Source organism: Dipodomys merriami, unplaced genomic scaffold (assembly GCF_024711535.1).
Source record: "Dipodomys merriami isolate MVZ:Mamm:240054 unplaced genomic scaffold, mDipMer1.0.p SCAF_5, whole genome shotgun sequence".
In the NCBI taxonomy this organism is placed as follows: Eukaryota; Metazoa; Chordata; class Mammalia; order Rodentia; family Heteromyidae; genus Dipodomys; species Dipodomys merriami.
Window position 1 is genome coordinate 60,506,404 of NW_027206068.1, and position 17,248 is coordinate 60,523,651.

At 42.4% G+C, this 17,248-nt stretch overlaps 1 protein-coding gene across 1 annotated transcript in view; it reads left to right on the forward strand.

Annotated features, from left to right (window-relative positions):
• The window catches only part of Strip2 (striatin interacting protein 2), a 52,712-nt gene extending 38,652 nt beyond the window's left edge, over positions 1-14,060 (forward strand). The window contains exons 19-21 of the mRNA XM_069996736.1: positions 5,985-6,089; positions 8,203-8,407; positions 12,645-14,060. Coding sequence (XP_069852837.1) covers positions 5,985-6,089; positions 8,203-8,407; positions 12,645-12,895 — 561 coding nt within the window. The 3' untranslated portion in view covers positions 12,896-14,060. The remainder of the gene's footprint in view (positions 1-5,984; positions 6,090-8,202; positions 8,408-12,644) is intronic.
• The last annotated feature ends 3,188 nt before the right edge of the window (positions 14,061-17,248 follow it).

Genomic DNA, 17,248 nt, shown 5'->3' on the forward strand with positions numbered 1-17,248 from the left:
TCAAAAACTAACTAGCACATTTACTATCCATAGGTCCTCAATATAATGGTTAACTTACCAAAATTGTTTATTTCTGTACTCAGAAAGAAGCTAACATTTGTGAGAATAAGATTTAGCTATTTTACAAGTTCAACAAATTGTGATCACAGAAAAAAAAATACTGGCTGCCTAAGTCTACTTGAATTACTTTAAGTAACATTTCAAACTGTTCCTGATTATATGCTTATTGTAAAACAAACTGAGAAATAGAAAAGCATGAGGAAGAAAATTTAAAATACCCCACATTACCTACATGTAGCATGTTTTTTGGTTTTCTGAATTTGAACTAAATTTAATTCATTTTTATTTGGAACTCCAGCTGCACAGCACAGTGACCTGGAATAAAAGCAAAGTAAATGGTTTATTAAATTCCTGAGTTCTTGCCACTTTATCCAAGGGGTAATCTTTAGAATAGGCCATCCTCACCCCTCCATAGGTGAGCAGTTTCAAGTTGCTGGACCTCCAATGACTATATTCAAATACAATCCCCTCAGATGGGGAAAACATCAAACTCACAGCTGTGATAAAAAATTTGTAAAAGCTGAGTGACACTGAAAGAAATGAACAATGAACTGTCTTGGAATTCAGTGGAGATCGGGCACGTACACGGTTGGAGCGCCCACGCTTCCCTCACGCTGCAAGCTCCTTCCTTCTGCTCTCTAGACCACAGGTGTTTTGTTTTGTTTTTTCTTTCCCAATGGATGACAGAATTGGGCTCGTTAAATCCCTTCTAGTGCTGTTTTTGTTTGGTTTTAGAAACAAGCTCTTGCTATGTAACAGCCTGGTCTAGCTTGGAACTCAACCATCCTCCTGCCTCAGCTTCCCAGCGCTGCGCTTATGGGTACCTGACACTGTTTTAGCTAGTTCCGTCATTTTGTCCTTAAAAAAAGAAAAAAGTACCCTATGAGTAAATATCTAATATCAGTATCTAATCTGATAGGCATCTCGTCTCTGGTTAGGTGTTCACACCCTATCAGGATCAAATACCTGCCAGGTACAACTTGAAGGAGGAAAGATGTATTTTGACTCAGTTTTAGAGGTGTCAGTCTACCTCCATAGTTAACATCATGGCATCCAGGAAGCAGAGAAAGGAAACACTCACTGTCAGGACAAGATAACAGCCCCTCAAGAATGCATTCTTAATCACCTACTTCCTTCAACCCGGCCCCACTTGCTACCTTTCACCATTCCACTAACACCATTATATTAGGAATCCATCAATAGATTAAGCTATCCATTCATTAGGTCAGAGCCCTCATAATAGAATCTCTGAAACTTCATTACAGACAAACCCAGAGGTGTGCTTTGTCAAGTTGGCCATAAAGATTAACCATCACAACCACGGTGCCTGGCAGCCATTCTTGAAAAATGTAGTTGCTAGGCACTGGTAGTTCAGTCCTGTAATCCTAGCTACTCAGGAGGCTGAGATCTGAGGATCATGGTTACAAGCCAGCCTAGGCAGGAAAGTCTATAAGACGTAACTCCAATTAACCACCAGAAAAAGGGGTAAGTGCTGCCTTGAGCGAAAATGCTCAGATAGCACACAGCCCTGTGTTAAAGCCCTATGACTAGGGGGAAAAAGCAACTGGTAGAAAGCAGCTGGAGGTCTTGATTTTGCTAGGGCAAGAAGAAAATGATCATGTTCTACTATTCACAAAATATATCTTTCTTAAAATAAAGATGGCCTACTTTAAATGAACATAAAGGAAATTAAAAAAAAAAAAAAAAACAACCATCTAGCTGGCACATCTGAGAAGGTGGAGCCTGCCCTGCAGAGCTGTGGGCCTGCTGGGAAATGATTATCTGTTAAGACAGAGGCTGAAGTGCTGCTCTACTGTCTATTACTGTGGGCATAAGAGTTGGAGGCAGGCTGGGCTGGGCTCAGAAAGCCACTGACCAGTGTGTATCCTTCAATGTCTGCTCCAGGTAGGCTCTGATGATGGGAAAGGGGAGCAGAGGTCTTGAGCAGCTGAGATTGTCTAAAAGAAGGGAACCTGGAGTTCCTTCCTGTGAGTTCTGAGGAAAAGGCAATCACAATCAGCTTATTGTCCATCAAATTTCACTTATACTTCACTTGATTGCTGACTAATCTTTTCAGTGTTAGGGCCTCTTTGTCACAGAAGTTAGAAACAGTGTTTACATCTCTTTGTACCGCATTCTAAATGATACAAGTCTGATATTATTTGTTTCAGCATTGCTTATAATAATGAAAGGTTAGAAACAACCTAAAAGCCCATTAACATAGACCCAAATAAAGGATGATATGCCCTTATAATGAAATATTATGTAACAATTGAGAATGTGGCAATTTCTTTTCAATTGAAGTCCAAATAAATCAAGATTATAGAATGGAGTTGAAGAGATTCCCTCCCCTTCCCCCCTGCCCCCGCAAGTGCTAGGGATTGACTGTTGTCTGGTTCATGCTAGTAGGTGCTCTACCTCCAAGCTACCTCCCCAGCCTTCTGAAGAGACCTTAAAGATCATCTAGTTTGCTGGGCGCTGGTGACTCATACCTGGATGTGCCTCCTAGCTATTCAGAAGGCTGAGATGTAATATGAAGATCCCCTCTGGAAGCCAGCCTGGGGCTGGAAAGTCAGAGAGAATCTTATCTCTGTTAAACTATAGTGACAAAACCGGAAGTCCTGCTGTGGCTCTAGTGGTAGACTGCCTTGAGCAAAAAAAGATCAAGGACAGAGCCCAGTTACAGCTGAATCCACTGGACTGGCAAAAAAAAAACTCAAAATCTAGTTCAAGCACTAGTAGGATGCCAAAGGGAAATGACTTGCCTAAGATCACATCAGGGCTGAAACTATAAACCAGGACTGATACCCACTCCAGTGCTTTTGTTTTCAATGTGCTTGAACTCAGGGCTGTGCTCTGTCCCTGAGCCTCTTTGTGAGTCTCACAGGCTTTTCTGCCCGGGCTTCAAACCACAATCCTCAGATCTCAGCTTCCTGAGTAGCTAGTATTACAGGTATGAGCCACCATTCTCTGAAGTCCTGAGGAATGCAAGGCTTTTCATGCCTCTAAGATAATGAAAATCAAGATAAAATCTCCCAGTGATATTCCCTGTCCCATATGTTTCATACTTCCCATAACCAACCAAAAAAAAAATTTAGGGCTGGGAAGGTGGCTCAGTGGTAGAGCGCTTGCCTTGCATGCATGAGGCCCTGGGTTCAATTCCTCAGCACCACATAAGCTGAAAAACCAGAAGTGGCACTGTGGCTCAAGTGGTAGAGCTCTAGCCTTGAGCTGAAGAGCTGAGGGACAGCGCCCAGACCCAGAGTTCAGGTCCCATGACTGACCCCCCCCCCAAAAAAAAAATTTAAGTCTATGCTAGGCACCAATGACTCACTACTGTAATCCTAGCTGCTCAGAAGGCTGAGATCTGAGGATCATGGTTCAAAGCCAGCCCAGGTACAATCTATGAATCTCTTATCTCCTATAAACTATAAGGAAGCCAGAAGTGGAACTGTGGCTCAAGTGTTAGAGTGCTTGCCTTGAGCAAAAAAAGCTCAAGGACAGTACCTAGGCCCTGAATTCAAGCCCCTGGATGGGCCTCTGTTGATCGGTTTTGAACAAGCCAGATATACCAATACCCTAATGTAGAAACTCCCTGTTTCTTTCTTTCTTTTTTTTGGGGGGGGGGGTCCGGTTGTGGGGTCTGGACTCTGGGCCTGGGCGCTGTCCCTCAGCTCTTCAGCTCAAGGGTAGCACTCTATCACTTGAGCCACAGAGCCACTTCCGGCTTTTTTTTTTCTGTTGATGTGGTGCTGAGGAATCGAACCCAGTGCCTCATGCATGCAAGGCAAGCGCTCTACCACTGAGCCACCTTCCCAGCCCTCCCTATGTTTCTTAACACAATGTCTAACATTTAGTATAGGAAGGAGACTTTTTTTTTTTTTTAAATCTGTGGGGCTTGAACTCTGGGCCTGGGTGCTGTCCCACTTGTGCCAAAGCTCCACTTCCGGTTTTCTGGTAGTTTAGTGGAGATAAGAGTCTCATGGACTTAACTGCCTGGGCTGGCTTTGAACCTCAGATCTCAATCTCTTTAGTAGCTAGGATTACAAGCATGAGTCACCAGTGCCCAGCTGAAAGAGAATATTCTCTCTTTCTTTCTTCTTCTTCCTTTTTTTTTTTTTTTTGTCTGTTATGGGGCTTAAAATTCTGGGCCTGGGCGCTGTCCCTCAGCTCTTCTGCGCAAAGCGAGTACTCTACCACTTGAGCCACAGCACCACTTCCGGTTTTCTGGTAGTTTATTGGAGATAAGAGTTTCATGGCCTTTCCTGTCGGGGCTGGCTTTGAACTACGATCCTCAAATCTCAGCCTCCTGAGTAGCCAGTATTAGAGGTATGGACCACTGATACCCAGCTTGAGATTATTCTTTCTAAATAAGATTTCTAAAATTTTCTGAAAATTTTGGCCCTTGATACTATTACAAGAGTTTAATGCACTCAAAACTCATTTTTGATATCCATTCTACACTGGAAGAGGAGGAAGTGGTTTTCTATTCATCATACAACTTTCACATGTCTCCTGTCTACTATCCTATTGCAGACATGAGAATTTCCAAGATGTTTGACCATCGTGTGCCCATTGATTTATATAGCTGCTGCATAGAAATTTTCATATGTGTATGAAAATCTTATTTTTATTGTTAGATGTATTTCAATGAATAGATGTTTCTATTCCAATATACATCTGGTTACCATGCCTGTAAACCAAGCACTTAGAAAGCTGAAACAGGAGAATCATCTCAAGTTTGAGAAGAAAAAAAATAAAGGGGGAAGGGATGGAGGGACAAAGGGAAGAAAGGAAAGGGAAGGAAGGGAGGGAAGGGAAAGAAGGAAAATATGAAGGGAAATAGAGGAGTAAAGGAAGGGAAAAGAGGGAAGAGAAAGCGAAAAATAAACTGTTAGAATAAACATCTGAGAAATGGAGAGAGGAATGATGGGTGAATACAATCATAGAACTCAATACACATATGTGAATAATAGAATCGGGATGGGTGGGGTTGGGATAGATGAGGGGAGAGTGACAGAAGGGCTGATGATTGGTTGAGATGTACTCACATTAACATGTTGAACTGAAACTGTTTTGTCCAAATACTTAAAGATAATAATAATTTTTAAAAAGTCGATCCATTTGCTATTTTCTCATTCATTCTGGAAAATTAAGCATCTGCCTCCAATATGGCTTAAAAAAGGAAGATGCGGGTTAATATAAAATTTCAACCATATAAAAAATTATCAAAGCTGGGCTGGGAAGGTGGCTCAGTGGTAGAGCACTTGCCTTGCATGCCTGAGGCCCCAGGTTCAATTCCTCAGCTCCACTTAAGCAAAAAGAAAAAAGCCGGAAGTGGCACTGTGGCTCAAGTGGTAGAGCGCTAGCCTTGAGCTGAAGAGCTGAGGGACAGCGCCACGACTGGACCCCCCCCCAAAACAAAATAGAATAAAATGATTATCAAAGCTACCCAACATAATTTAAAATCTACTAGAATGACCAAAATGACCAAAAACTCCCAGCAATTACAAACATGATTTATTTAATACAAAATATATGAGGCTAACATTCTATCATCTCTGATTTTAAGCAGTGAGCTCCACTGCAAAGTTTGCTTAAATCAAGTGTTGTGTTCCTGTATCACCTTGTTCTAGGTAAAGTCTTCCAGGATTATCAACTGAGCAGGGGTTTTTGGTTTCTGTGTTGGTTCTACTTTTCTGTTTGTGGTACTGAGAATCAGAGCCGCGGCCTTGCACGTGCTAGACAAGCTGTCCTCAGAGTTGCACACTCAGCTGTCAGTTTTCAAGTGAAGGATAGGATGCATCAGGGAGGCAGCATTTTCTACTGGAAAATTTCAGCTAAACTGTGGACTTGGCCACAGGCTTCTGTGGGAATGAAGGGCTTCAAGGCATTGAGATAACAATGGTTGTTCCTTATTTCAGGAAGCTGGAGACAACAACCAGTTCTGCTGGAGGAATCTCTTTTCCTGCATCAATCTCCTGAGGTTGCTCAATAAGCTGACCAAATGGAAGCATTCCAGGACCATGGTAAGTGGAGCCTCAAATCATTGAGGTGTTCATCTGACTGAATATTTTAAGTCATTAGTAAATATTTATAGACTAGGTACTTTGAATGATCTGTAAATAGACATAGAGCTACATTTCAGCACTTCCTGATCCTGCCACATTCTAATGTGATTACATACCAAGCCATTTCTTTTCAGGTAGCACTGACAGGGAAGTTAGCCATGTTTGGTATTACAGTCACACATCCCTGATGATGCAAGTCCCAGACTTCATTTCAGCAGGTCGTAATAATGAAGAACTAGGAACAACCTAAATGCCATTCACACAGAACTAACTTGTTAAGTAAATGATGGCACATCTTTATAGAATATCATATAACCATTCAAAAGAATGAGGCATTTCTGAATTGGATTGGAATAATTCTCAAGATACATCATTAGGTGAAAAGCAAAATGTGGAACAGTATAACAAGATATATAGTTGCTATCATCATACACAAAGAGTATTCACAAGAAACTGAAACAATGGAAATGTGTGACATAGAAAACTTCATTGATTTTATACCATACATTTTGAATATTAGAAACTTCGAATGAAATAATTCTATATTGTTTTCCTTTTTTTTTCTTCTTTGGTGTGTGTCCGTGTGTGTGTGTGTGTACGTATGTGTGTGCCTGTGTGTGTGTGTGTGTGTGTGTGCCTGTGTGTGTGTGTGTGTGTGCCTGTGTGTGTGTGTGTGTGCCTGTGTGTGTGTGTATACGTGTGTGTGTGTGTGTGTGTGTATGTGTGTGCGTGTGCCTATCCTGGGGCTTGAGCTCAGGCTTTATGCTCTTGCTCAGCTCTTTTGCCCACAAATGGTACTCTCCCACTTGAGTCATACCTCCCATTTCCAGCTTTTTGTTGGTTAGTTGGAGTTAGAAACCCACAGACATTTCTGCCTGGGTTGGCTCATCAGATTTCAGCCTTCTGAGTAGCTAGGATTATAAGAGTGAGCCACTGGCACTTGACTTTTGGGGTTTTTTTTTTCCTGTCCTGGGGCTTGAACTCAGGGCCTGGGCTCTATCGCTGAGCCTCTCTGTGCTCAAGGCTAGCACTCTACCTCTTAAGCCATAGCACCACTTCTGGCCTTTTCTGTTTATGTGGTACTGAGGAATCAAATCCAGGGCTCAGTGCATGCTAGGCAAGCACTCTACCTCTACACCACATTCCCAGCCCCAACTTTTTTAAAAAATTAAAACAAAGCGCGGCTGGGAAGGTGGCTCAGCGGTAGAGTGCATGCCTTGCAAGCATGAGGCCCTGGGTTCGATTCCTCAGCACCACATTAACAGAAAAAGCCGGAAGTGGCGCTGTGGTTCCAGTGATAGAGTGCTAGCCTTGAGCTGAAGAGCTGAGGGACAGCGCCCAGACCCAGAGTTCAGGCCCCATGACCGGGAAAAAAAAAAAAATTAAAACAAGGCTTCTCATTATGTAGCCCAAGCTAGTCTCGAACTCCTGACTTAATTCCTCTAAATAATTTTGTTTTTGTTTTTGTTTTTTCTGGTCTGGTCATGGGGCCTGAACTCTGGGCCTGGGCGCTGTCCCTCAGCTCTTCAGCTCAAGGCTAGCGCTCTACCACTTGAGCCACGATGCCACTTCCAGCTTTTTTTTTTTTCTCTTTGCTTATGTGGTGCTGAGGAATCGAACCCAGGGCCTCACGCATGCAAGGCAAGCGCTCTACCACTGAGCCACCTTCCCAGCCCTCCTCTAAATTCTTTTTTGTTTTTTTGTTTTTTTTTGGGTCTGGTCGTGGGGCCTGAACTCTGGGCCTGGGTGCTGTCCCTCAGCTCTTCAGCTCAAGGCTAGCACTCTACCACTTGAGCCACAGCGCCACTTCCGGCTTTTTTCTTTTTGCTTATGTGGTGCTGAGGAATCGAACCCCAGGCCTTGAGCATGCAATGCAAGTGCTCTACCACTGAGCCACCTTCCCAGCCCCTCCTCTAAATTCTTAAAGATTAAATCTAAATAGAGCCTTGACATTAGATTCTCAGAAGGTCCCTAGATAGTTCTAGACATATGTGTATGTGTTAGAAATCACAAGAAAATTTACATCTTGATTGTTCTTTCTTCATTTCTATCCTCATTTTCATTGAACAAGATGCTGGTGGTGTTTAAATCAGCTCCAATCTTAAAGCGGGCACTCAAAGTCAAACAGGCCATGCTGCAGCTGTATGTCTTGAAACTGCTAAAGATTCAGACCAAGTACCTGGGGCGCCAGTGGAGGAAGAGCAACATGAAAACCATGTCAGCCATTTATCAGAAAGTGCGCCACCGCATGAATGATGACTGGGCTTATGGGAATGGTGAGTACTTTCAAGGCGCTCAACTTCCAGGAATTTTCCAGAGTTCAAATAGAACTAAACATTTATCTCTAAATTTGAGCATGAATTGTTACATATTTTACATGAGAAAGTATTTGTCTATAGGTCAGGTGCTGATACACATAACTTGAAGTAATGCCCCAAATTCTAGCATGTACCCTGTCTTGTATAAGCTATGAAAACTCATTTTATACAGTAAATAAAACTAGAAGGAGCTGCTCATTGGTGGCTCATGCCTGTAATCCTAGCTATTCAGGAGGCTGAGAGCTAAGGCTCACAGTTTGAAGCCAGACAGGGCAGGAAAGATTGTGAGATTCTTATCTCCAATAATTACCAAAAATCCAGAAGTAGAGCTGTGGGTTCAAGTGGTAGAGCACTAGACTTTGAGCAAAAGCAGCTCAGTGACAGCACCAGGCACTGAATTCAAGTCCTGGTACAGGCATGTACACACACACACACAAAAGCTAGAAGGAAGGATATTGAGTATTTTTACCACAAAGAAATCATAAATCAGGGAACTGGATGGACCTGGAAAAAAATCATATTTAATATAGAAAGTCAGGCTCAAAAAAGCAAAGGGCATATGCTTTCTTTCACATGTGGATCTTTAACAAAGTAGAGTCATATGTGAAAATACATTTTCGGCACATGCTTATATAGACAATCAAACTGGCTAAAAGTATGGTATACAAACAAGTGAATTTTCATAGTGTAAACCATTTGAACAATTAACAGACAGTTTAACAAAATAAATATCAGAGCCAGGTGCTGGTGGCTCAAGCCTGTAACCCTAATTACTCGGGAGGCTGAGATCTGAGAATCCAGGTTTGAAGCCAGCCGGGGCAGAAAAATCCACGAGACTCTTATTTCCAGTAAACTACTCAGAAAAAGCTGAAGTGGCACTGTGGCTCAAGTGGTAGAGCACTAACTAGCCTTGGAAAAAAAATAAGCTCAAGGACAACACCCAGGCCCAGAGTTCAAGCCCCAGAACCAACCAAAAAAAAAGAATATCAAGAAGCTGAAATGTGTCTTTTCTGAATGGGGTAGAGGATAAAAAGAGGAAGGCAAAGTTGGGTGCCTGCAGCTCATGCCTGTAATCCTTACTATTCAGGAGACTGAGGTCTGAGAATCATGATTTGGTTTGGAGACAGTTTAGGCAGGAAAGTCCCTGAGATACTTATCACCAATGAATCACAAAAAAAGTCAGAAGTGGCTCAAGTGTTAGAGCCCCAACCTTGCAAAAGTTTAGGGACAGCACCCAGGCCCTGAGTTAAGCCCTAGGATGAGCAGCAAGGAAGGGTGGGTAAATACAGTCATAATACTCAGTGTATATATGTGAAAATGGAGCGAGGAAACAAGATGATTGTTTGAAATAGATGGATTGGAAAATGATGGAAGGTATGGGGCTCAGATCAAAATGCATTATGCTCAGGCTGGGAAGGTGGCTCAGTGGTAGAGGGCTTGCCTGGCATGTATAAGGCCCTGGGTTCGATTCCTCAGCACCACATAAGAAAAAAGAAAAAAGCCGGAAGTGGCACTGTGGCTCAAGTGGTAGAGCGCTAGCCTTGAGCTGAAGAACTGAGGGACAGCGCCCCGGCCCAGAGTTCAGGCCCCACGACCGGACCAAAAAAAAAAAAAAAATATATATATATATATATATATATATATGCATATATATATGCATTATGCTCATAGACATATTAAATTGTAATACCTTTGTACTACTATTTGAAAATAATAATTTTTAAAAAAAAGAACAGGGTATGAGAAGGTGGCTCAGTGGTACAGTGCTTGCCTCGCATGCATGGGACCCCAGGTTCTATTCCTCAGCACCACATACACAGAAAAAGCCAAAGTGGGTGCTAGGCTCATGTGGTAGAGTGCTAGCCTTGAGCTGAAGAGCTCGGGAACAGCGCCCAGGCCCAGAGTTCAAGCGCCACAACTGACAAAAAAAAAACAAAAAACAGAAATGATAAATACTTGATATCCTCTCCGAGATTTGAACATTATGCAATGTATATGTGTTTTGAGATATATTAATGTGACATTTCAGAAAAAATAAAACAATTGAGAGATAATTACCTGCTTTCTAAAACATTCCTTTAAATTTCATCTTCTCTTAAAAATAAATTTTTAATTTAAAGAGCAGTTAGGGAAAAAATTAAGTCAGATAGTGAACATTCTTCTATATCATGAAACTATACCATATGTTTTCACACAGAAATTGCTGCTGCTAACATCTTATTGTATAGTCTTCCAGATCTTTTTTCTATGCATCTTCTACTAAAATGAAAGCAAATAGTAAACACTATCTTTTTTTTTGGGGGGGGGGCCTCGGGACAGGGGGCCTGAACTCTGAGCCTGGGCACTGTCCCTCAGCTCTTCAGCTCAAGGCTAGTGCTCTACCACTTGAGCCACAGCGCCACTTCTGGCTTTTTTCTTTTTGCTTATGTGGTGCTGAGGAATTGAACCCAGGGCCTCATGCATGCAAGGCAAGCGCTCTACCACTGAGCCACCTTCCCAGCCCTAGTAAACACTATCTTACTATCTTTTTTTGCCTGTCCTACGCTTTGAACAACAGGGCCTGGGCACTGTCCTTGAGTTTCTTTTTTTTTTTTTTTTTTGGGGGGGGGGGTCCAGTCATGGGGCCTGAACTCTGGGCCTGGGCGCTGTCCCTCAGCTCTTCAGCTCAAGGCTAGCGCTCTACCACTTGAGCCACGATGCCACTTCCAGCTTTTTTTTTTCTCTTTGCTTATATGGTGCTGAGGAATCGAACCCAGGGCCTCAGGCATGCAAGGCAAGCGCTCTACCACTGAGCCACCTTCCCAGCCCATGTCCTTGAGTTTCTTTTGCTCAAAACTAGCACTCTACAACTTGAGTCACAGTGCCACTTCCAGTTTTTTCTGTTTATGTGGTACTGAGGAATCGAATCCAGGACTTCATTCATACTAAGCAAGCACTCTACCAGTGAGCCACATTCCTAGCCCCTTCTTTTATTTTTTTGAGTCATTACTAGGACTTGAATTCAGGGCCTGGGCACTGTCCCTTAGCTCTTTTGCTTAGGACTGGCACTCTCCCATTTGAGTCACAACTCTACTTCTGGCCTTTTGTTAGTTAATTGGAAATAAGAGTCTCACAAGCTTTTTCTGTGTAGGCCGTCTTTGAACCTCAATCTTCAGTTTGAGGCTATTATAATCTTAAAATAAGCTGATACACAGATTTGTCTGATGCTGGGGATGGGGTGATTCCAGGAAATCAGGGCATAATTGGTCAATTGTTTGTGTGTGTGTGCTAGGAATTGAACCCAAGGTCTCCTACATGCTAAGTGTAGGATCTTCCTCTGTGCTATACCCCAAAGCCCAATTGATCCATCCACCTTTGTATCCCCCTAGCCCTTTTCATCCCTTGAAAATAGTTTATTCAAACGTGAAATTCCACCTTTTAGGAAAAGCTCAATAAAAAGAAATGTAAAGCCCAGCACTGGTGGCAGCTCATACCTATAATCGTAGCTGCTCAGAAGGCTGCAATCTGAGAATCGTAGTTCAAACCCAGCCTCCAATTAACCACTAAAAAGCTGGAAATGAAGATGTGATTTGAGTGGTAGAGCTCTGGCCCTGAGTACAAAAGCTCAGGGACAGCACCCAGGCCCTGAATTTAACTGCAAGAAAAAAGAATTAAGGACTCTTTTGGGAGATTGATATATAACTAATAAGGAAGTGAATGAAAAGCCCACCTCCCTTGGGCCTTCCTTTCTTTCCTCAGAGGTAAGTACTACCATGAGTTTCTAGACTACCTTTCAAAGACATGAATAGCTCTTAAACCTAAGTATCAGCATGCTCTATATGTTCATTAACGTTTACAAAATGAATTCTGAGGAGTGTCAATGATGGAATCCAATCCATAGACCATGCTCTGAGGAGTGTCCTGAGTTGTTTTTATTTTTTTTATTTTTTTATTTTTTTTTTTTGGGGGGGGTCCAGTCATGGGGCCTGAACTCTGGGCCTGGGCGCTGTCCCTCAGCTCTTCAGCTCAAGGCTAGCGTTCTACCACTTGAGCCACAGCGCCACTTCTGGCTTTTTTCTTTTTGCTTATGTGGTGCTGAGGAATGGAACCCAGGGCCTCATGCATGCAAGGCAAGCACTCTACCACTGAGCCACCTTCCCAGCCCCTGAGTGTCCTGAGTTGTATATGTCTTCTTCCTCCTCTCTTCTCAATACAGACATCGATGCCAGGCCATGGGACTTCCAAGCAGAAGAATGCACCTTGAGGGCCAACATTGAGGCTTTTAACAGTCGCCGCTATGACAAACCCCAGGACTCTGAATTCTCACCCGTGGATAATTGCTTGCAGAGCGTGCTAGGGCAGAGGTTAGATCTGCCTGAAGATTTCCACTATTCCTATGAGCTCTGGCTGGAGAGAGAGGTGTTTTCACAGCCCATCTGCTGGGAGGAGCTGCTCCAAAATCACTGACTAAGCTCTTTCAACAGATCCTCTGGTAGATGGAGGTTGGCTCCAATTAATGGTGCTCTGCCAATCTGCCCATCCAGCCTTTGCATCAGCTCTACAAGGGCATGTCAAGGGCAGATTTTGGCCCAGCCTGAGGCAGCCTGTATAGTCCTGGGCTATTAGAATAGCCCAGGGGTGGTTGAGCTTGAAAATGGTGCATGACTGTCATGACAAACTGATCAACTTGCCCTAGGCCCTGCTGGCCTTGGAAACTTCAAGGGCAAGCTCCACAATGAGACCTGCTTAGTTTTACCTAGAACCAGGCTAGCCTATGTTTTCCCCACGAGAAGGAAGAAATTTGTTCTGACATTTGACCCTTGGCATTCATCACAAGCACTGAGACAGGTGTAGGTCATAAAACAGGAAGAAATGTTCCTCTAGTTTCCCCTAAATTCCTATGACTTCAAAATAAGTCTGTATTTTACAGTCTAAATTTTGACACCTCTTAGTAAAATCCTCATCTCTAAGCTGGTTTTAAAGCATCTGCACCTTCTTTGTGAAGGATGATGATTTGCTATTCCCAGAATACTGCATGTTACATAGTGTATTGTGGAGAGTTTTTCCATTTCCTGAAATCTGTGTTCAATATGAAAATGACTTCCTTGTGCACTGCATAGGGCATGGAGTGCTCACTGTTTGTAAAGAGCCACAACCAGTAGGAAATAAACAGGCCTTCTCTAAGGGTGTTTCATGTTTTTCTGAAATTAGTTCAGTCTTAAGATGGCTGAGTGCACTGCAGAAAATTAGCCTTTCATCCAATTCTTTCTTAAATGACAAGTTAACTACCGGAGGTTTTATTTATTGAGAAAGCTGGTCCATTTGTGCTGATTAGTTTTAATTGAAAAGAACAGTAAAAGCATCACAACTCACCTTGGTTTTCTTCTCCAATGTTGGCTTTTTAAAAAAACTGTTAGTGGTTTCAAATGTCTCACATAGAGGGAGATTGAGCAGTATTGTTTCTACCTAAAAGTATTACACATTAATTGAAAATATGAAGGTTGATATAACAGCCTCTTTGTACTTTTACAGCAGAATCTTACACTTCCCAAAAATAAAAGTCAATAAAAGTTTGAGAAAACTTTATTTTGATTTGGAATTTTTTGTTGTTGTTGTTGGTTGTGGGGCTTGAACTCTGGGCTTGGGCGCTATCCCTGAGCTCTTCAGCTCAAGGCAAGTGCTCTACCGCTTGAGCCACAGCGCCACTTCCAGTTTTCTAGTGGTTTATTGGAGATGAGTCTCACAGACTTTCCTGCCCTGGGTGGCTTTGAACCATGATCCTCAGATCTCAGCCTCCTGAGTAGCTAGGATTACAGGCGTGAGCCACTGGTACCCGGCTTGGTTTGGATTTTTTTTGTGTGTGTATGTGCCAGTTTGGGGGCTTGAACTAAGTGCCTGAGCACTGTTCCTGAGCTTTTTTGCTCAAGGCTACTACTCTACTAGGTGAGCCACAGCTCCAGCTTTTTGATAGTTAATTGGAGTCTCACTGGTCTGCCTCCAAACTATGAATCCTCAGATCTAAGCCTTCCTAGCAGCTAGGATTACAGGCATGAGCTACCAGCACCCAGCCAGAAAGGGTTTTTTTGTTTTTGTTTTTTATTAAGTCTGGATCCTTTTATTTCTCATATCTGTATCTTCAGGCCTTTTCTCTTTAAATGTTATTACCCCCCACTACTGAATCTTTTTTTTTTTTTTTTGGCCAGTCCTGGGGTTTGAACTCAGGGCCTGGGCATTGTCCCTGAGCTTCTTTTGCTTAATGTTAGCACTCTACCACTTGAGCCACAGCGCCACTTCCTGCTTTTTCTATGAATGTGGTACTGAGGAATCGAACCCAGGGCTTCATGCATGCTAGGCAAGCACTCTACCACTAAGCCACATTCCTAGCCCCACCGAATCTTTTTTTTTTTTTTTTTTTTTTTTTTGTCCAATCGTGGGGCCTGGACTCTGGGCCTGGGCGCTGTCCCTCGGCTCTTCAGCTCAAGGCTAGCGCTCTACCACTTGAACCACAGCGCCACTTCCGGTTTTTTTCTTCTTTGCTCATGTGGTGCTGAGGAATCAAACCCAGGGCCTCATGCACTCCCAGCCTCCCCCCCCCCCCCGAATCTTTTAAGAGGGCATCAGAACACTTTATGTCATAAGATCTTGTCCAAATTGGCTTAATCTGTGTCACCTACAGTTTCTTTTGGGGGTCAAGATAGAGTACCAGATACTATCCAGAGGAATTATACCAAATCTAAGTACCTCTTTGTGCTTTAGGGTAGCAGGATTTCTAACTTTCTCGAAAAATCACAAAGACTTTTAAGTATTTAATAAATGAAGCTTCTTAAAATTTGTAAATTTTATCTAAGTAGGACAACTGTCTGTGAATCTTATTCATCTAGGCTCCAGTTAGTATGATTTCAGTATGCTTTGAGTATAAAGACAATTTTCCAGGAAAGAGCTGTCATTCTATTTCTTTTAAAGCCATATAATATTCAATTTGTGTCAAAAACAACTAAGTTGCCTCTTTAAAAATATGCACATGAATTTGTTTTAGGAGGCACAGAAGTATGCTAAGCTTTAATATCTTCTACTTTATTATTTCTCTCTAAAGGAAGATGCTAAATGTAGGTGGAAAAACTGAAGTAAGTAGATAATTACTTTCACAACACATCGTATTTTTCACCGATTTGCCAAGACTGGCTTTGGGTATTGACAGCCAGCCCCATAGGCTAAGAAAACTGGGTTGGATCTCCCAATTGAATAACTTCAAATGAATTAACCTTCAATGGCAATTGTTTCTATATAGAAGAATGTTATTTGAATGACATATGAAATAGAAGATATTTATTTGTGAATATTTCAGTAAAGCTTCTTTGATTTTGGTAACACTGTTAATCTTATGAAGCACTTTAATAAAAATAAGCTGGAAATAGAAATTTGGTCTTTAAATTCTTCAACACAAGCATACCTGAAGGTCATATAAAAGAAGGAAGTATATTACAATTAGGGGATTCACACCTCCAAATCTGTGACTTAGGACTTAAGACAAAGTGTTCTAGGGGTCAGCAATAGCTCTGCTTGATGTAGCCTGGCTTCCAAGATGGCTCTTTTCCACAAGTTTTCTTAATCTGGCACAAGACTGATAGAACAGCCCCTCCCTAGAACTACTGTCTTCACAATGAAGGGCAGGAACAAAAAAACAAAAAACCAAGCTGGATTCCAGTGGTTCGTATCTATAATCTTAGCTTCTCCTAGCTGAAATCTGAAGATCTCAGTACAAAGCCAGTCCATGCAGGAAAATCTGTGAGACTCTTACAGTTAACTACCAAAAAGTCAGGAGTATAATTGTAGATCAAGTAGTAGAGCACCAGCCTTCAACAGAAAACCTAAGGGACAGCACCAAGCCCTGGGTTCAAGCCCTAGTACTGGTACATACGCGCACACATATGCATGTGCGCGCGCACGCTCACACACACACACACACACACACACACACACACACACACACACACACACGATAATGGTATAGGCAAATTATTCATACTCCAAGCCTAGAGTACCAAAGGTGGAGCAGAATAATACTCTTTTTTTGTTGTTTTTCTGGTTTTTTTTTTTTTTTTTTTTTTTTTGTCGGTTGTGGGCCTGAACTCTGGGCCTGGGCACTGTCCCTCAGCTTTTCAGCTCAAGGTTAGCCCTCTACCACTTGAGCCACAGCACCACTTCTGGCTTTTTCTGCTTATCTGGTGCTGAAGAATCGAACCCAGGGCCTCATGCATGCAAGGCAAGCGCTCTACCACTGAGCCACCTTCCCAGCCCCAGAATAATACTCTTTTTTTTTAAATTGTGAAAATACTGTACAGAGGGGTTACAATTACATGGGCAAGATAGTGAGTACATTTCTTATCAAGCATTGTAGCCTCCTCCTTTGTTTACCCTTCCCATCCCTTCCCATCCTACCTCCCCCCCCCAATCTCCCCCTCAAGTTGTAAAGTTCGTTTTTGACATGATAACTTGTACTTCTCATTGTTGCAACAGGTCCACCTGTATCCTTATTTAAACGACTTGTTTTTCCCCTTCCCCTCCACAAATTATACCCACATCAAATACAGTGAAAGCATGGGTTATACTGTGGGGGACAGAATAATACTCTTTTTTTTTTTTCAGAATAATACTCTTAATCATATGCTCATGGTCATGATTTTTCTTCCTTGTACATCCCCACCTAAAGATGATGAAAAAGTGGGGCTCTTGTTGTTGTTGTTTGGTGAGGATCCTAGGGCCTGAACTCAGGGCCTGAGTGCTGTTCTGAGCTTCTTTTGCTCAAGGTTAATGCTCTAC